At 43.4% G+C, this 21427-nt stretch overlaps 1 protein-coding gene across 2 annotated transcripts in view; it reads left to right on the top strand.

Annotated features, from left to right (window-relative positions):
* The first annotated feature begins 56 nt into the window (after positions 1-56).
* Positions 57-21427, top strand: part of nkain4 (sodium/potassium transporting ATPase interacting 4) — a 46368-nt gene continuing 24997 nt past the window's right edge. For both annotated transcript variants that reach the window (XM_008277835.1, XM_008277836.1), the window contains exons 1-3: positions 57-406; positions 16863-17000; positions 18222-18302. In XM_008277835.1, the coding sequence (XP_008276057.1) occupies positions 353-406; positions 16863-17000; positions 18222-18302 (273 nt within the window). In that variant the 5' untranslated portion in view covers positions 57-352. The remainder of the gene's footprint in view (positions 407-16862; positions 17001-18221; positions 18303-21427) is intronic.

Here is a 21427-nt window from a genome sequence, read left to right as displayed (position 1 = left end):
TTTTTTTTTTTTTTTCTTTTACACACCGGCTCACAACCATCCTCCCAGTCAGTCACCTCAAGTGCGACCGACCGTCCGGAGCGGAGCACACACAAGCGAACGGATCCAGAGCAGCAGCAGTAGCAGCCAGAGCGCACCGTGCTGTGCCTTGTTTTGTTTTTTTTTTTGTTTCTTTTTTTTGTTTTCTGGGAAGGAGCTCAGCGGAAAAAAGAAGAAGGCACAGAAGGGGAGAGAATGGGACGCCGGTGCCTTGATCAGGACTGAGTTTGGTCGGCACACTGAGAGCTCCACTGACTCGTCTCCAAGTCCCCCCCTTTTCTCTCGGAGTCACCGCGTTTTCGCCGCTGACACAATGGGCTGCTGCAGCGGACGATGCACTCTGATTTTCATTTGCACTTTACAGCTGGTGAGTTCAGCCACACTTCTGTTACCTTACTTTCACAAGTTGCGACAAAGCAGCTTTAGTGCCATGCATGTGGAATGGAATTACAATGAAATGGGCTGTCCCCTCCTGTTGGAGTGTCACATGTTGATATAGGAGGTTTAAAAGAAATGTCCACATCCTTGAAGTTTATTTAACTCACTATGAGTGTTTTCCTCTTACACCCTGCTCGCTTGTGTTAATATTTGTTGAGATTCTGTTTGAATAATCCTGGATTTAGATGTGGTGTTTTCCTAAGTGAGTAGCAGTGTTGTTTTAAATCCCACTACTGACAGTAAACATATGGTGGTGTGGATCTGAAGAACTCTTCCTGGCCTCAAATAACTGCTCAGTGACAGACAGCAACTCCTGGAGTAACTAACTGTAGGTGTTGGAAGTGAAAGTGCAAATGTATGGATTTACTCTAAATATTCTACCAGCTGAAATCAAGCTTTGTGAGAGGCATGTGTTCACAGCCCTCCTCTGAGGTTCAAATTGGTATCCAGACTTGCTGCTGCCTCTTGATGAAAGACAGCTCAGACGTCTGCTGGCGCATTAATTTGTTCTCTGATCTCGAGATTTCAAGAAATTCGTTAATCAAGAGCTGAAATCAACTGTGTCTCGGGATGCGTTGATCCGTAAACAAACCTTGAGATTTCATAGCTTGTTGGAGCGATTCACTTTCTGATCAGTGAAGTGTGGGGGGCTGTGACATTTTTGCTGATGGAAACTGTGCAGATGATGCTTCCCATCGACTAGCGGGCCAGCTTGCCTTTGCCACTATCACAGAGCAGAGTTGACTTGACAGGCTGTGGCAGTGTTATTTATGATGGTATTAAAAACAGAGCTGGCCCGCGCCATAAGTCCCCAAGTAAATGCCACTATTAACAACAAAGGGGGTGATAAAATTGGCTCCGGACAAAGAGCCAAATGGGGAAGTTCTTATATATTGTATCAAGCATTTGGTCATTCAAATAGAAGTTTTAAAGGAAGGCATTTGGTTGGCATCAGTCATAGTTGTGTTAAAAAAGAAAACAAAGTTTCATACCACCATGTAACAAAACTCGGCTCTCCCATCTTGCAAAGTTGTTTTACCCCAAGCCAACATTTTCATACCACTCTACAAATTCCTACCTGCTGTTTTGTGTCAAGTTTATACACATCAGAAAATAACAATCTGGTAATCTAGATGGGAAATGAACCGCCGCCTGAGCTGGAGCGCTTTTTCTGAGAAATAAGATTAAACAAGCATTTGTTTCAGGTGTTCCTTGCTGTCATTTGAATGACTTTCTGCTGCCTCCTGCCTTCGTATCCTGCTGTTTTTTTCCTCCCCACTTCATCTCTAGAATTAATAGAGAGCTGGTGTGTATTTGTGTGTCGCACCTGTTTATCCTCCATGTTTCAGCCCCCGTAAATGCATCCAATAGTGAAAGCACTGGGAATGGACATCAGGTAGATAGCTTGCTCGTATGTGAATGGATTAGGTCACAGCGGTCTCAGTGTCGCTCCCTTGTTAAAGCTTCGACTCACACAAACACTCGTATGCACAAATACGGAGGGCTGTGAACCCACCTTGAGCTACACACCTGTTTCTCCGCCGCAGACTTTGGACCTTTTTGCCTCATTAGAGGGAAGGAGGTCGCCCATTTGTTACGAGGTTTATAAAGCTGTCAGCCGGCTGCCTAAAAAGTCCCTGAAGACTTCTGGAAACAGCTTTATTTTCCCCTGGTACTGTTTCTGTATGACCTGACACTTCCTGTCTGGAGAAACACTCACACACACACACACACACACACACACACACACTCAAACACACACATGTGCACACTGATGAATTTAACCTGCAAAATAGGGGTTGCATTAAACCCTTGCACGACCTTTCAAAAGGTCACCAGGTTGAGTGTGTGTGTAGATATATGCGTGCATGCTCGCATGAATATACATGTGCACATGAGCGTAGAGAAGCACAAGGGACCCCCGCTCTCCCCTGGCTGAAACCTATGCATAGACAATGAGCCAGGTTATTCCCAGTCCATTACAGGGTAAAACTGCCATTAACAAAACAACATACTCTGCTCCTCAGATGTAAAAATAGCCCTTGTGAACCGCTGTGTGTGCTAATTAGCCAGGCAGAGTGCTTTGATCAAACCTCTTTTGGCATCTCGGCCATCCCCTAATTGAATTGTGGTGCGCTTTCCTCATCAACAGGCCCGAGCGTTGGGACTCATCTCTCTGGGACAGAAGGCAACAGATAATGAGCCTGTATTGATCGAAACGTCTCTGTTCTCTCCTCCCTCTGCAGCCTAACTATTCCAGACAGTAGGGCTGGATGGTTGTCAGAACCCCGATCAGCCCCAGAGAATAGCTCGCGTTGGCAGGAAGCCCTGTCTGTGTAATGATTTGTTTGTACTCTGAGACACAGGCAAGCTCATTTTTGTCTCAATGGGTTGGTTGTTTGAGGTGTTGACCTGAAGTTGACCTGGCGTTGAAGCATTTCCATTGGACAAATGCGGGACCTGGTCTAGACATATTGTGAATGTCAGAGGCTGGCCATGACGAGGACGTTGGCCTTAATAGAGCTGATGGTTATTGTGGCTCGGCGGACGGTGGCTGATAGATGAAGGAGGCCTCTTCAGTGGTCATGGTGGATTCTCAAGAAAGGACAGAGAGGCAGACACCCACACCCAGACACACATAATCACACTGAACAAGGCTAATGAGCTCACAACTGAACATTGACCCTGAAAATGCCAGGCCATAACTGTGCTGGCCTCACTGACAGATTCAGTCTCGCAGACACAGGCACTATTTCATGCACCCCTCCCCATCTCACACAACCACAGTTACAGATGCGCACTCTGACCTGCGAGTTATAGGTCAGTAGGTCTAGTGTGGGGTAAAGAGTACAACCTTTGTACAAACTGCATATTCTGCATTTATGCAACAAAAAAACAGCACCTGATTTAAATTTGTCCACCATCCTGCTTTAGAAGTAGTCGCTTTGTGCAGTGACGCACCGCTCCCAGTGCTCCTGCCACGCTTGGACCCCCCCAGTGTGTCAACGTGTCAAACGCCATCTGCGATATTCACACGAGGGCTGAACAGTGAATCAATTTCCAATTGAAACTGCAATTTAGAACAATGCAATTAGCAAATTGCAAAGTCTGCAGTTTAACAAGGCGTGGCTATTAAATAATGAGGCTAGTGTTGTAATTCAACTTCATCTAATTTGAGCAGATTGAAAGACTGAGGGATTGTTTATGCTTGCACATTGATCAATGCATACTAAATAGTTTGGCCATGCACGCTGCGGGGGACAACAGCGTCATTATTTATTAGCCACACCTTGCATATTTTACAGCACGCCTGACCCTCAGTTTAGACTGTTGTGTCAATCATTTTGCAAATTCATGCTGCCCTCTTTGTATGACAGTCACGCTTTTGATGGTGTCTCATGTCGCAATGCTGCATCACATGCTTTATATGTATTACTCGAGGAACATTGGACTCAAGTGTAATTGTGTAAAATTATATCACAAATCAAGTGACTATATCTGCTAGGAAAAGGTCAATTAGATATTTTCCCCTAATCGCTCAGCCCTACCTTGAATCTTTTCCACTGTGTCGAAACTCTTCAACCTGAATTTTGTTTTAGATAACATATTGTGAGTAGGATGTGTGGGGAGCATCATAACCATGTAACATGGGGTCCCTATGGTGATTTCTTTTTCCTTTTGAAAGGTCACATGGATTCCTGACTTTTGACCGCCGTGCTTAATGTGTGTGCTATGGGGACAGTCTCAGAGCTTTTTGATCACACCTCATATAAGGTGAGGAGGTGCTGCTTTGTTTGCCTGTGACAAAATGACAGAAAGGTGGGGAGGAGCTGGAAGGGTTTTTATTTTATCACCGGCGAGGAAAATAAAGAGGTGTCCATATTGTCACAGTGACTGACATGATTTGTGCCTATGTAGGACAAAGTGCTTTTAGTGCGGTGAGCCGGAGTACAGAGGCAAGGGATATCTGCACGTTTTTTTTTTTTCCTTTTTTTTTTTCTTAACCGCATTTTCACCCTTTATAAACTAACAGTCAGACTATCCACAAGCACTGTGTGTGTGTGTGTGTGCATGTGTGTAAAATCTTGCATCACACTGCCCACTTTTTCTCGACTCTTTTGATGACATAGCTAGAGAATATACAAACTTTGTAGTGAAGGCTTCAGAGGAGAAGAAGACCGGGTTCAACCAAAGTGCTTCCAAGAAAGTTTTAACAGAAAAAGCAGAGCGCCTCATCCTGAAGAGTGTTATCTCTAAAGGCGCGACATCGTCCCTTGGCAGCCATCACGTCATCTCCTACATACTACAAAGGATTGAGGCTGCCCCCCTCCACCCCCCACTTTCTCCTGCTAAGTCATTTGCTTTATGGAGGCACTAACAATCACATTTCCGTTTGAATATTCATAAGCTGGTGGATGTCTATCAACACACCGTTTCTCTCTACTCACCAAAAATGCAAGGTCTTGGCCCTTAGCTTTGATATTAATGCATCGCACTGCTGTAATTAAGAATAATTACTGCAGCTGGAGCAAATTGCATGGCAATAAAACACTGTTCTGTGGGTAGGATATGAGGGTTACTGCTACTGTATAATCCCCTTGTACCTTGCCAGTTCCCAGGAGAGGTGATTTATCAAAACCTGGTAACTAGAGAAATGTGAAAGCTGTTCTTGGCAAGAGCAAGGATGTTTCAATTTTGCCAGTTACAGATGTTTCAGACATCTGTTTTAGGGGCTAACTTGTTTTGGTGGGTGCTTTGCCGAGTGCATATGTGTGTAACTTCTTTAGAGCGCCCGTGTGAACCTGGAGTCTAGTGTGATCAATGATAATGAACTGTATTTCCTTGGCACTGCCAGGTTGATGGAGGAGAAAGGCCAGCGGGAGTAGAGCGGATGGTCGCAGCTCTTTTATCTCTCTGTTTCGTTCTCTTTGTCTCTGCCTCGCTGGGAATGCTATTAAGTTTTCATAAAGCTTTTCTGGACCGTGATTCATATCATTGAAGGCACAAACACATTTTTTTTTTGGTACTATTTGCTTTGGCTTGCACAGATGGTAGAAGACTAGGATAGAGTCCCTGTCTGAATTATCCATGATGAAACAAAATGTGGCGTCTGTGTGTGTTAGACACAGCTTGCTATACAGAGATGGACTTCCCATACGGTGTACTTGCTGAATACCAACAGCAAGTGGATTTAAATAAAAGCTGCATTAGTATGTGCTTAGGTTTTAGAAGAATTGTCACTATGAACATACCGGTTATACACACTGGTGGCCAGATTTGCCAGATGTGGAATGAGGGCAGAGTTTCTAATCTATACCTGTTACGCCTCAAGCAACTCATAATCAGTTATCTGGAACCGAGTGAACATTGATCAACGCTATGAAGCTGAGTTTTACCTTAAACTAGCCTCCTAAGTCTTTTTGGGTGCCTGAAAATGCAAAGCAACAAAGCCAAACAACATCTAATTTGCAGAATCTAGCTGTACAAAATAGCGGTTTTAAAATGAAATAGGCCCTCATCTTTAGTAATATTGTTAGTTTAGCCAAGCCTGCTCTTACTGCAGCTGAAGTGACAAAATACCTTCACAGCTTTGTAAGGATTCAATGGAAGATAAAGCAATGAAATCTATGTTAAGTTGATGCTAGCCCACTTCAATCGTCAGCTGGCACCTATAATATTCTCCCAAGGGTGCCGTATTGACAGTCTGCACTGCTGTGTAGGTAAGCCTGCTTGAAACCTGCCACTTCTAATGTCTCGGCAGCTTCGAGTTTTCAAGGTTGTGATAACTGATAATTGTGTTAACAGTCATTAGAATCTTCATTAAAAGTTGCTGTGAAGACAAATTCACATGAACAGTTATTAACAGCTGCTTTTACACCGTGAGGAAAGCCAGTCAAACTTTGCTATGAAAGAAATAAAATCAGCAAATCTTAACTTTCTAATCCTTTTTAACTGAGGGTTCACCAGGTGGCCAATTTGTTTTCTTTCCTTATATGTTCTGGCGGAGATAGAGGGCAGAAGGGTTCGAACAATATGCGATCGCGGGCCGCAGACACTGCAAAAGTTTAGATGATTTCAGAAATGAAGGTCGTAACCTCGTCTTACATTGTCTCTGGTTTCTTATTCTTTCTTATTTGAAGGTCCCTCAGGTCACTGTAATTAGGTACAGCAAATGTGTGTGTGTGTGTGCTGTGTCTGTGCTGTGAAATAGACCCCTGGTGTTCAGTCCTGATTGTGGTCTTGACCCAGACTGTGTTGATTGCTATGCCTGAGCAGCCTTCATCCGCGGAGAAGCAAATTCCGACAGGTCATGACTGGCCTGAACTGCGAACGGACCAGCTCCATCAAAAAAAAAAAAAGTTGATTAAACAACAGCTTACAATGAGTCACAGGGCAAGGTGACTCTGTAATAAATTCACACTCACATCTCCGACTTGTGGAGCTGCACTGTGTCATCATCTCACCTGAGTGTTTAATACAACCTGAGCGCTTAATGTATCCCTTCTCAGGGATGTGCAGCACCGCTTGAATGTGTAATGAACGTTCATTCTCCGTCTTTGTGGAAACACAACAAGGCTGTGTGTTATTGCCTTTTTCCTATTGTCTTTTTATCATCTGCACCCCCTCGTCCCCATTCTCCCCCCCCGCTGGGATCGCAGGTTGGAATATGTTTGAATTATTGATCACCATCTGATTTATGAGCGGGGCCAGGGCCCACTGGAGATTTGGGGGGAGATAAAGAGAGAAAAGGTGGAGCGAGAACAGGGGGGGGAGGGGGCGGGTGGGCGGCGGCTCGACCTCTCACTCTGGGCCAATTATGTGCATGACCCCAGAGACCTGAGATCTCTGTGTTTCGCTTTCCTTTTCCCCCTTCTGTTTCATTTTCTTTCCATCTCCAAGTCACTTTCTAGTGCAGCGTTGCCACGGAAACCACCACGTATACAATAAGGTGCCTGCAGGTAATAAAAACCGCCTTGTTAACGGGAGACACGGGAACGCATGATGCAAATCTGAGTTAGCGTGCTCAGAAGAGAGACGGGCGCTGGTAGATGACCTCTGGGGGGTTAGACTGCAAAGAACATGGGGCTCGGTACACATCCTGCTCTCAGGACAACTGTCACTCTAAAGATAGCTCGACTTACATACATAGCCTGTAACCTCACCACAAAAACGACCCACCCTGAATGCAACATAGCAATCAGTCAGATGCAGCTGAGTGGTTTGTTTGGCACCAACTTTATCTGAAATGTGCTTTAAAAAAAAAAAATGTTTACCAGATTAGAGCAGCCAGGTTTCATTGTTAATTTAAATCAGGTGACGACGTCGCTTTTTCTTTTTTCGACCTTCACTGGAGTTCGGAGTCATTGCCCCTGCTGCGTCCATGTTTGGTTTATCATAATAATATGTGTGTTTGTGGAAATCCCATCTCCTCTGTGTCCCTGGTGGCCCGTTTTACAACTGTTCGCCATTTTAATGTCTTCAATTTAACAGACCATTAATTATGTGGTTATAGTGAAAACCTTGGGCTGGCAAATGCGAGCGTGTGCGCATGTACCCATCCATGCACGGGCTTGTGTTAGTGTGTCTGTGTGTGTTCCACATCAATGACATCGCAATATTAAGCCATAATGGAGATAAAACTGGAACTATTTGCAAGCCCATTTCTCTCTTTCCATTCCAACGGTTCCAGTGGTGTCATTTGTTATAGGGTGGCATCGAATAAATTGCTTTGGGAGCACCACAGCTGGGATGACTATCTTGACAGATCACACTCAGTTGAATGGCTGCAATGCATATTCATCTCAATCAAATTTCCCCCCCACACACACAGTTTCTTTTTTTTTTTTTTTTTGGTATTCAGTCCTTGTTTTACAAGCGGTTGATGACTTCATGGATGTTTTTTGCTCTAATTCTGTGATCAAATGGTTAGACAGCAGGGATGCACACAGCACAACTTCGTCTATGGTGGATGAAAGATTAAGAGTGATGGTATTATGATGAAAAGAGCAACATTACTGACTCAATTATGGAAAGCAGAGCTGGAGGGTGCAAACTGCTGACAGCTGTTTGCCGTTCTTGACTGCATATTCTTGATGAGAATTTCCTCTGTCGCAGCTAAATTGCCTACTTGTTAATTGGGGCGAAACCTAAACAGCTCTTTGTTGAATCTGGGACAGGATGAAGCAGAAGACGGGAGAGGATTGGCTGGTTTAACCTGCTCTCTTTTCGTCACTTTTTCTTCCATCGTATCCATCGTCAGCGTGTTTGGGTTTTATCCATCACTGTATTCTTGTCCTGCTTTTCTTCTCTCAGCTCCTCGAAGGAACTAGAACCATCTCTGTACATGTGTGTGTTTCTGTATTTGCAGATGAACATTTTTACCTGATGTACTTAGTTCACATGCATTCGTCTGTGTTGTAGTCTGCTGTCGTCTCTCATTTTCCATTCCTCAGCCACACGAAAAACAAGAAGTTTGGAGGCATAGATAAAGCAGATAAAATCTCACAACCTCCGCTGGATTGAGGTTGACATCATAGCATCCGCGGCTGCAGCGGTCTTTTTGAACTCGATGCATTAAAGTTTCCAATGCCGTGCAATAATCTAAACATTGCTGTCATCTTTTCAGACAAATGTAAAAGAACGGTTGGAGTAGGAAGAGAGATAAAAGAAGGAAGGTAGATCGAGTGAGATAAGCATTTACCAGACATGTGAGAATATTTGCTGTCACGGTGTGTCTGAATGAACTCTGCATCATCATCGAGTCAGATTGTTGATTTTTGTGCTAAAAGTCTCCAAATGCTAGGAAAGGTTAAATGTTAAAATGTTCGTGCAAGTCAAGATTTAGCAGCGACTAACTTACAAACAAGATTTAAAGCCCCCAAAAACGTGGCTTCATGTACGTCTCTATAATATTAGGTAACCGTGACTCATTATCATGCAACGATTAGAGTGAAAGAAAAAGAAACTGTCAAAAAATCAACTAATCTGCTTCTTTGGTGCTGCATGAATGTTTGATCAGGTTTAATAGAAAAAACAACTGAGCAACTGTCGTCAGATTTTGATCAAATGCGCCACAGAAGTGTACAACATCATATTTTGCATGAGGTTCCCTCACTTCAAACCGGTGCAGGAGACAAGTACACAGAGATAGAAAAAGAAAAGAAACACAGATGTCTCTCATGTGAAACAACCAGAAATGTTCAAACTTTAACAGAATGTATTCAAGTCTTAAGGAACTGACTATGAAATATTGTTCTTTTACACATAACCATTCTCCTCTCTGATCTTTATCTGTGAGATGTTAACACACTTATTGATATAGCAAATAGTAGAGAGAAGTCAGTCATATTAGCTGTTGTATGTTCGAACAAAATAAACACAAATAGTTGAAAAAAACAAGGAAATACCAACATGAAGTGTATTAGTGAAGAGTTGGGCCTCCACATGCTTCCAGAGCAGCTTCAGTGCTCTTTGGCATTGATTCTTCAAGTTTCTGGACCTGAACTGGAGAGATGCCCCCATTTGGTGTTTGATGATGGTGGTTGAGGCCATTGTCTAATATGTAGATCTGAAATCTCCCTAAAGGTAGTCAGTTGGGTTGAGATCTTAGAGGTTAAAGCATAAAAATAAGCATTGTCCTCATCAAACCATTCAGTGACCCTTCCTGCCCTATGGATGGACTGTTTATCACTTCCTTTAGGATAGAAATGCTTCATAATAACACAAAAGTGATCACTCAGAACAGCTTCACACTGACTTAGGAGACGAGTGGAACCAAACCATACAAGCACAATGCCCTTTACACTATACCAGAGCCACAGGATCCCATCGCTGCAGGGGTCAAGGTTTCAGCTTTTTTTCCTTTAATTTACCACCCATCTGTTATTGCATTAAGGGGATTATTTAAATGTGAATGTTTTGTTTTCTTGTATTTACAGAGGGGACTAAAAGCTGTAAAAGCTTTTAAGCAGCTGAGGATTCTAGAAAGTAGGAAAAAAAAAAGCAAGTAAGGGTGATTTTTATGCATATTGATGACGCAAGTACCCATGCTGCCAAATTTGTAGATTTTAATGGGAGCTTTAGCTTTTTTTTTTCCTGCTGCTGAATTTGTTTCTACTCAGGTTTTTGCTATAATCTGAGTGAATCACACATATTGTCCATCTAAAAGATTCATCAGAGTGGGTATATTTTAAAGTAAAGCCTCAAAAAAGGGACTTGGAAAGAAAAAGCAAAGGAAGGAAAGGTGTGGGATGAAGAAAGTGGGTGGCAGAGGGAGACATAGAAAGAAAGATCAGAGTTTCTTGAAGTGGGACAACTTGAAGCCCTAACAAGCACAGTCTACAGACCAGACAAGGAGGACTCTCAATTGGTCTGAACATGCACTCGATTGAACTCCGCTGCATTCAACTGTATTGAACTGAGCTGAAAATGATTGCTGACTGCAGTCCAGAGGATGTTTAAAGGTTGAACTCAGAGCAGCTGCAACAGACAGAACACAGCGTCGAAGGACAGCCCACAAAAAGTGAAAAGTTTAAAGTAGTTTGTCAGAGTCCAGAGGGAGAGTTAGTTCAAAGCTTGCATTGTGTTTCTTTCAGTGGGGAGGATTTGTGTGTTCCCAATAGCGCTGAAGATTAGCATGTTATTAGCACTAAGAGCACTGGAAGTGAAACATATTTCATCTTAAACAGAGAGCTATGCGATTCATGTAGACTTTAAATAGCCACTTGACTGAAAAACATAGCCATAACCAGCACTTCACTTAGTGTCTGTTTAGCGCCGCCACCAAAAGCAAGTGGTGCTTAAAGAGACTAGCTGCTGTGTGTTTCACTGTGCAGACCATATTTCAAACAGTGAAGAAGAAAGGGGCTTATGAAGGCCCCCTACCTCTTAATCCCTGTCTCAGCTCTGCTAGACCAGCCACCACCAAGGGCTATCTATCTATCCGACTCTCCACGTGCCCGATGAAAGCCTCACACACACACACATACTGTCACACACACATACTGTCACACACACATACCGAGATTGGCACCATTAGTTACACAAGGACCAGGCAGGCACCAGAGTATAATAACTTTACCCAGGCGAGAGGTGAAAAATTGGATTGGAGAAAGTTTTTGAGAAGTACTTTACTGCCTGCTGGGAGTCGCAGAGTAAAGACAAGTCGGAGCAAAGCATGGCACATTAAAAGAAGCCAGCCGGCTACTGATTCATAGTCTGTGTCTGAAACTGTCTTTCTCTTTATTTAGTTTCAGAATGGGACTTTTTGGTCATTAGTTAGAGTAACATCTCTGAGTTTGATCAAGGCTGGTAGAGTAACTTCTCTGATCCACGGATGTTTCAAACATATTGACTCACAGACAATCGAAGACTTAGAATTAATAGCCTAGGTAGATTAAGTATAATTCGTACCCTGTGTGAGCATGCGTTGTATCTTTGTCCTTCAAGACCGAGTGAACCTGTGAACCTTAGATTCTTGTAATTTAATCCAATGTGTGACTCTGTCCTTCTCTGAAAATAGAGATAAAACAAACAAAAGATAAACACAGTCCCAAAAATACAAAGAAGAAAGTCTGATTTTCTCTTTTGTTAACCACCTCTTGACCACTCAGACTTGTGTTGTGTTGGAATACAGAATCGGGAAGCACTGGGTCATGTAGTTGCTCAGAGAACTGGAGTCACTACGAGGTTGTTTTCATATTCAGAGAGAGAAAAAAGAAACTAAAATACAGTACAAGAGACAAGCATGAATCAGAGGCTGACTGGCTTTTTTATACCGTGACGTGCTTTGCCCTGACTTGTCTTTATTCCCAGTGACTCCCAGCAGGCAGTAAAGTACCAGTTAGAGGGCGCGACAGGCATGAAGCAGTCGTGGTCGTTTGGATATTGCATACAAATTGCCCCCGCGAGTCTTATTCTAGCAGGCTTGGCCTCACTGGCTAATGTGTTTTATGTAAGTAAAATCAACCCATTAGTGAAGCCAGTGAGGTAAAGAAGTGGAGGATAGAGGTATAAGTAAGGCGTTGTCTTTAATTCACTGCTCACATCTCCTGGCACTCCTCAGTGTCATCCTTCTGCCTCAGTGTGTGAGTCAGAGTTTTACACTCCAGCGCAGAGGAGACTGACTCATGCAGCCTAAAGTCATACAGAACAGACGCACACATCCTGATGACACATCCGGTAACATGTTATCAGAGGACGTTTCACAGAGGACGCACACCGAAAGAGAAACGCTGATGTGATTTATAGTATCTGCAGGCTAAGGTGGAGAACTGTAGGAAATGACGGGGGTCACCAGTCACCTCTGTCCCCTCACTCGGGGTGGAACATCGCACCAAACACCTCGTCAGAACTGTGCCCCACTTCTGCGTTTCACCAACTCGTGGCAGTCGAGTTTTTAATCGCGTACGACTGTCAAGACAGCCCGCCACATGTTTCGGTTTTTCCGTCTGAAATCCCGTTTGGATGCTTAGTCAAAGCAAACTGCTTTTCATGCATTTCAGCCACTTATCTTGAGCACACATGCACGTCTTAATTAGCTCTCAGACGATGCAGATCAAACGTTTTTTTTTTTCCCTCCCTGAGACGCGTTCGCTCTGATCCTCGCATCACTCTTACGTGTGGCTTACTTTCCTCTCTTCTTCTTCATGGCGTGTTAGAGAAGGTGGTGGTGCTTGAAATGTTTTGATATTTTCATGTTAAGAGGAGGGATTATAATGTAAAGCTATGTCCACTTCTTTTCTGTTTGCTCTTTTATGCGCACCTCTAGAGACTGAACATATACACGATCATCCGACAGAGGAGCACGATTGAGGTCTGTGATCCTCATCTGGCATCACATGGCTGAAGGACGGGGTAATTGATGGTTGCAGAGAGCTAGAAATAGGGATAAAAAAAAAAAAACAACTGGAGCAAGAGGAGAGAGAACGAAGGATGGATGGGCAGTGGTGGAGGTGCAAGAGGGGCTTGTTGCATCCTGCTGCCTTTTACCCATCCCCTAATTGCTCAGTATTTATGGTGGGAGGAGTGGTATGTGTGGGCAACATGCCTCTCCACATATACACACCCAAAACCAAGATACACACTAAGAGTTGCCGTCACTCTGGAGGGAGTCATTTGTGCTCGCAGGAGGTCGGTGGGAGGCTTTTACGGGCCGTTATGTAGCTGTCTCGCTATTCCTGGAAGAGCATTGGTATCTTTTGATCAAATTCCACCCCACTCTCAGTAACCTGCTTCCTATGAATTGTGGGCTAATTGTGCCGTGTGGGTTTTGTGTGATTGTGTGTATGTGTGTGTGTGTGTGTGTGTGTGTGTGTGTGTGTGTGTGTGTGTGTGTCTGGGTGAGCAGAGGCCTCTACCCTTGATTGATTGTTGTCATCTTGCTGGATTATTGAGTTAGCAGCGTACGTGATAGGCTTACTGCAGCATCTCAGAGAAGAGAACACGCACATATGCACAGACTTCATACCTGTATGCACCTCTAACTCAACGGTTGGCGGTAATATTTCAGGGCTGTGTGTAAGTATCACGGGATTTGAAGTATGTTTGTTGGATGGATAAAATATTGTGCATACTAACATGACCAGTGTGGCAGCAGACCAAGTGGATTTTTACATGTGAGACAAAGTGAGAGAAATATTTTTACAGTCAATCTAAATGTTTCAGTCCAGTCTGATTTAGCTGATTAGAAAAAGACAGTGTGTAACCCCACAAATGTCTTCACTCTTTTAGGCGTTTCATTATTTCAGTGTAAAAAAAAGTTGTACCCAGATAAGACCCTGAGGCTTTTGGCATTTATCTAGCCAAATACAATAAAAGTTGTGTAATAGATTTTGCAAAGCCTTTGGGTCTCTTTTTTTCCCACTAGGATTACCAGAGGACATTCTGAGAACTCAACTCCACCGACTTCAGCATGATAAAATTGCGTACTATCTTCCTTCCTGTTATTTCCTCTGTCCTCTCCTCATTTTTTTTTTTCCATGTCTCTGCGCCACTCAAGTAATCATTGTTGAGTTGGTCTTAGGGGCAACGTATGACCAGATGAAGTATATGAAGAGTTAATTTGCTCAGTATTTCAGGAAAAACAGTGTCCAGAAAAACAGACCAAACAACCCAGGGCAGAGCAAACTTTTAGTAAATACAGGATAAACAGACCAGAAAGTTACATGCCTTTCACCGGAAAGGAAAGGATGTAACAAGCGTGGCAGCTTTTCCCTTTGGGGCTTCCTGACAAGGAGAACTTAACCTGACAGGAACATACAAAAAACATTGAACAGTTCTGACCACAACAGCTCACAGTATGCAAATACTCGATGTGAAAGCAGCAAAAGCCGACTAGATTCTCCAAAGTGTGGCTCCTCGGGCCAGTAAATACGACCAGATGAGCTGTGATTGGCTGCAGGATCTCAGATTCATCATTATTGTCAGCTGAGGTGACTCATTAATATCATTGATCGGGTTTTAAATTACCTCCCTCACATGTTTGTCCTTGAAGGCATTTTGATGCAGGAGGGAGTGTGACTGTCATTTACATTTTCTTATGTCTTCATTAAATGAGAGGGAATTAATTCTGATATTTGTCCAGACATTTATCTAAAAGTCATTGCTGACTAATAACACTACAAACGGTGTTGGTTCAAAAGGATCAGGGCTGTTAACAGACCCCAAAAATTAACTGCAGCCTGGTGGCATCTCATCTTCACTGACATCCTCCCGCATGAGTTCTCTACCTATAACCCAGAGCCGACCGGAAGATTTACGACTCTTTTGGCTTTATTCAGTTCCTTCGGTCCTATCTCTATCCAGGGGACAGACAGAGGGTATTACAAGGGAAGGAGCTCAGTCGTGTTAACATGTCACTTGTGATTTTCTCTGCATTTTTTTGCTGATCTTGCCTTTTTTTTTTCATAAAGATTCTCCCTATCCACTTAAGTTTTATATCCCAACCATCATTCTTTCTTTTTTTCCCCTTCCACTGCCACCAGAAGGCTTAATCTTTAGAGATATTCCTTGACTTTGGTGCGATAAAGCTCGGCGCGTGTCGCGGTTCGCTCACCTCGCCCTTTTGTTGCTTCACACCCTGCATGTGGAGTTATTGCCTTTGCCCTCCACGCAAAGAAGCGTTCATTTTTAATTATCACTCACTATTTGATCATCTCCCCCCCTCCTCCCCTTTGCCTGTCACAATGTCTCATCGAGTAGCTGGTAACATTTCCATTACATTAGGAAGAGCAGCCGGCGCTGTGTGTCGAGTGTGTGTGATGTGTGTCTGCGCGGATGCGTTTGGTGTTTCGGTGTGCTCCTATCATTGCGGCAGCGACGAGATTTCCCCCTCCCCTCATCCATCTTCAAGCGCTTGGCTGTAAATGACATGTCAACACACAACGTAACACATCGTTGCTTGAGACACACACGCGCACAAACTGGGAATGGAATGGAATTGGTTTGGCAATGGAATTTTAATTAAATGGTTCGCACCCCCTCCCTGTATTTTCCTCCAAATGGCATGCTAATTGAGTTGATGCAAATAGGGACTCGCAGTCTTAAAGGTTCAAATTGCTTTGTTTTGTCCTTTTTTTGCACAAAATATTGCACGCAAAGATCTTGGGTAGAAGCAAGGGAGACAGAGACTGAATTTGTGGATGACAGTTAAATAAAAAGAAAAGGACCTCATGATTGAATCAGTCTTGTGTAAGTAAAAGGAACTGGCCCTAAACCAGTATTGACATAGTGGACAGGATAATCCTGCGCTGGGATAACTGGAATTTCTCATTTCATTGCAGAGGGTTTAACATTGCAAGTGAATGTGTGCGTGCATGTTTACACTGTGAGCACATATTTTACTAAGTGCCTAAGCTCGCTGCAGTGGCATTATTAAAGAAGGCCCCTCACCCCCCATAAAGTTTCCCAGAGCATTCTCATTCCTGGCAGCCGCTGGCAGGAAGGTTGGAAATAGCGATCTCCACTTTAGCTCAGCAGGGGTTGAATCGATAAATCTGTCATTGTTTATTTTATAAAAACTTCTAGTCTTCACCTCGGGGCGCTCCCACCGTTAGAGTCTAAACACTCAAGCTGTTCATGTGGCTCAATGTGGGGGTTTTTTTGGCCAGTTGCTGCAAGGTGAACACATACTGTCTACAATAAACTGTTCAGAATACATGTTGAGAAATGTTCACTTTTCTTTATCGCTCCGTATTGATCATCTCTCTCCAACCAAGACCACATTTGTCTGTGTGTGTTTCTTTTATTTTAGGGTTGTTTCATGATTTGTGAAGCAATTTCAAAATGTTTCTTGCAGTTCACTTTTGCAGGAGAAAAGGCAGTTTGCTTCCAGTTTATGTGATCCTCATAACATGTTTGTCTTTCTTCTTCCGCTCACTCTTTAGGTACTGGCCTTAGAAAGACAGGTCTTCGACTTCCTTGGCTACCAGTGGGCCCCCATCCTCGCCAACTTCTTCCACATCATTATCGTCATCCTTGGCCTCTTTGGCACCATCCAGTACCGGCCGCGCTACATCATTGTGGTGAGTACACATAATGTAAAACACATTCGACTTGTAGTTCGCTTGAAACTCTGTACAGTCTGTCGCATAATCCTATTCCTTGAGGTTTTTGTTAAGCGCCGTCACATCACTTTGCATTAGCCCTCTGTCTGTGCATGTCCTGTGGATCGGACGTGTTGTTGCCTTTCCACTCTAATTGCAAACGGTGCTGCAGTCTTTTGTGCATTGTGCGACACCCTTAAATCACTCTAATCCCTTGGTAATTAGGGCTAATTAAAGGGGGTGGGATCTTGGGGGGGACTAAGGAGCTCATCAGATTTATACTCGACTTCAAGTTTCTGGACAGAGAAGGTCATTCTTTTAGAGCACAATGCAAAGCATGTGCTGCCTGTTGTTCTCTACTTTGTTAGAAAGCACTTCTGCGAAGCTTCATAAATGCGCTTTTACGCAATTCGGGTTTTTATTTGACACCGTAATGTTCATCTGAGGCATTAAAAGCCTATTTTGAGCTGCATTAGTGGAAGCACAGATGGTGATGTTAATGACAGGAAAAGATTGGGGGAGCGAGAAAAGCGATAGAGGAAGAGAGTAAATAACGAGAGACAGGGGAGATAAAGGAGGATAAACGGGAACCATGCAGGATAAGATGGAGAAACACAGGAAGCAGGAATGGAAGGGAGGAGAGGAGGGGAAGGGGAAAGTTGGAGCTATTGTCTCATGTCAAGTGGAAAATGGGAGAGCGCAAGCTAAGGGGTTTCATGATTCGACACGTATGTTTTTACGGAGGTGCTGTTTTGCCCTTCGCTCTTCCTCTGACATTTTAAACACACAGTTTATTGTGAGTCAGAGGATTTCACAACCTTCACTCTGATGACTCCAGTGAATGCCGCTCAGTACCAATGTGCGTCTGTCAACAGTTGGCTGTCTGACTGTACAATTTTGTAAATGGTTGAGTCGTGAACTTCATTCAGCCTCAGCGGTTTAAAAAAAAAAAAAACAACCTGCAGCACCCTCAGGGCTCAAATAGACTTGCTGAACTTACTGGCATCTTTCAAAAGGCAAGGCACTTGCATACAAATTTATATGTGTGTATAATGTTTGCAGGTGTAAAGAGCATGCTGGTGCTGAAGAGGACACTTGTTCATTCAGCTTGCCATTTATTCAGTAGCTGTTATATTTTTGTTCAGTCCAATTCATGCAGTTTGCCTAAAGTGAATCTGTATGTGTGTGTTTGCCCTCCAGTACACAGTATGGGCCGCGCTCTGGGTCGCCTGGAACGTCTTCGTCATCTGTTTCTACCTGGATGTAGGAGGCCTGTCCAAGGTGAGACTTTCAAAATTTCAGTTTGTCAGCCAAGTCAAGTGGCCTCGCCTGTACTGTGATAAATGTTTGTTTCTTTTTAAGGTCATGGTTGCAGGTCAAGTGAAATCTGATTTACATCCCTTTGGCCAAGAGCTTTTCCACCCACTCTGCAGGTGTCTTTAGATGCATCAAAAACCTGTTTATTACGGAAGTTGACTATGGCCACAGAAAGTAATTTCTGATTTACTGACAACTGTCCACTGCAGTCAAATCACAGGACACTGCAAAAAAGTTTAACCACTGTCCTGAATCTATGCACAGATGCAACATGTCTATCTACAGCTAGATGCCACATGTCCTGTCTGTTAACATCCAAGTTAAACTGAAGGTTTATAAGCATTATTTCCCCAGTTGCTGCTTGCTAACAGACGAACAAGCCCCCACTTCATGTAAAAACAACAAAAAGCAAAAACAAAATAGCTAATAATTTTGGCACCGCTTAGTTTTCGTCTGTGGTATTGGGCCATTGTATAAACAACAACAGGACAAAAATAGTGTTTGCACACTGAATTGCAAAGTCTATTTGTCCCTTAATCTTTTTGTGTGTTGGCAGTTTGATGTGGTAAGTTGGAATATATATGTATTTTTTCAATTTATTAAAATGTTGGTGGCGTGTGGACGGTTTTCCTCCCCGTCTGAATGTAGTGTTGATAAGATGGGATGGAGGAGGTCAAACAGGGTTCCACCATACTGGAAGGCACTTGTGTTGTTCTCAGCAGCCACACTCAAATAAGGAATGAAAAGCTCATCACAGAAGAAGGACAAATGTGACAATCTATTTGCAATATGGGGATATTGGCAAATACATTCAGAAAACCTTTTCTTCTTGCCACCTCATACCAGGCCAGTCACGAAGCAAACTTCCCGTGAATGGTTGATTGTCAGTTTCTATAAGTTACAAAATTGGCTGGATGGGCTCCAACCCCCAGTTATAACGTCAGAAAAGTTTTTGAAACTCTTCGAACATGCAAGAAGCACTCCTGATGGAGAAATACTAGCACCTTGATTAACTTTTCTGTTTTTCAATAGTTCCTCAGACATTCTTGCCGCCATCAAAGCTGTTTCTCATATAAACCGTGACGGTATAGTTGCTGCTCCCAAAGAGAATAAAAGAGTGGGTCCAATTCTCAACAGAACAGAGACGAGTAGGGGCAAAGATGGTTCTCTGAAAAGAAAAAAACATATCATTCTTGTCTTTGCCAAGATAAAGCCTCTAGGCGTAGCTTTTGTTGTTTTTCCAAAAAATTATTCAGCTTAATTCTGACATTGTGCCAGTGTTGTTTTTTATTGCACCAGCTTCTACCAATAAGAACTGTATAGCTATAAAATTTAAAAGCATAATTAAGGTTTCTTGCGCTTTATCAGCACAGAACTTATATTTTCAATCTAATTAGATATGATGCACTGCCACCAGGTGCTTTCTGTTTGCATCAAGCCTGAAGGCCTCGGAGTGAATAAGTGAGTACAAATACTTACAGTGTATAATGAATGCGTGACATCTTGTATGAATCCAACACTGAGCTATAAATCACCCGATGAGCTTTAGGAGTCTGTGCAGCGTACACCCACAACAAGGCCTTGAAGAATGTTTTTTATTTTATTTGTTATTTTCTGCCTCATCCATTTCTGCTGACCTATGGGGGACTTCCCTGCTGAGTTTCAAGTGGAAGCTTAAAACTTAATAGGTATATAATCAGGACCGATTCCCCTCCCTAAGCGCCGTGCAACACACACACACACACACACACACAGTTTTAATTCTCTGTGGACCCCCCGTGGTTCCTGAGTGCGGATCAGATGCGTATTCATCCAGACAAAGGCAAGTGTTTGGATTTGTCACCTCCTAACAACCTGTAGATATATCCAACCTCTCGCCTCCTGCCAACTTCTCTTTCTTTTTACATTGTTTGCTGCTCCTTTGATGTTTTTTTTTTTTGAAAGTCCAAATCATTTCATTGTAGTTCAAACCTCCTCTCCTCTCCTGCCCAGTTGCCTGCCTTGACCACTGAGAATAATGAATTCATGTAGGCGACGTTCATCTGACACCTGCTCCGACAGCCAAAATGAGTTTCAGAAACACCTTCCCAGACTCTGGCGACTTTGTCATTGTGTGATAGTCCTTGGCTCCATCAAGTGTGTCAGTCTCTCGCTGCATATGTCTGTGTGTGTCCACTATGTGTGTGTGTGTGTGTGCGGTTGTATGTTCCTGCATGGTTCCTGCTAGAATAATGAGGCTTGTAGGGGCCAGCTGCTTGGGGCTGAGGCTGGGCATTAACCCGACAGATGGAGCCAGCCTGGGCTCCGAGCTCCGCATATGGTGGCCAGGAGGAGAGCTGGCTAATGGAGCGCGCACACACACACCCCAACACACCCCGCACGCGCACACACTCGACCGCACAGCTTCCTGCGAGGACCCCAACACATTTTATCATAAAACTAGAGTCAGCTAATTCTGTCAGGCCTGCCTTGACCGATGTTGACAGGACAGTACTGGAGGGTGTGTGTGTGTGTGTGTGTATGTACGCAAGCATGTGTGGGTGGTGGCTGCTCTGAAGGCCCTCAGAGTGAGGGGGCAGGTTGTCAGAGTCATATGCCACATGCTCTGTCACCTCCTATTGATCCCTTATCCCCTCCCCCACAGCGCAAGACAGACCGACAGACAGACCCCTGCCACTCTGCCTACACTTAAACAGTCCCCAGTTATTCACTGCCTCTCTTTTTTTTTTCTTTTTCTTTATTCATTCTCGGTCACAGTCTGCACACAGTGACTGCAGACATACAGGTTTTGGGGGATGGCACCGGCAAGCTGTCTGAATTTGAAAATCTTTCTGTCACCATTTTTCCATTTCACACTTCTGTAATTGAGTTTTTGAAGATGTCTTCCCTAAACATGCTAATTAATTTTAGAAAATCTTTCAAATCTTTTATATCTTCTCCCGTTTGGGGAAAGTAAAAAGGTTGTGCACAGCAGGTAGTCACTTATATAGATAGCAAAGGTGGTTTTTTTTGTTTTTTTTTCTCACTTCCAGGTGTTTTAGTCTTTAGTTTTAGTCACTCTTTTGATTTTGGGTATGTTGAATATCTCT

Source organism: Stegastes partitus, unplaced genomic scaffold (assembly GCF_000690725.1).
Source record: "Stegastes partitus isolate 25-593 unplaced genomic scaffold, Stegastes_partitus-1.0.2 Scaffold108, whole genome shotgun sequence".
NCBI classification, from domain to species: Eukaryota; Metazoa; Chordata; class Actinopteri; family Pomacentridae; genus Stegastes; species Stegastes partitus.
This window is presented reverse-complemented; position numbering and strand designations above follow the sequence as displayed.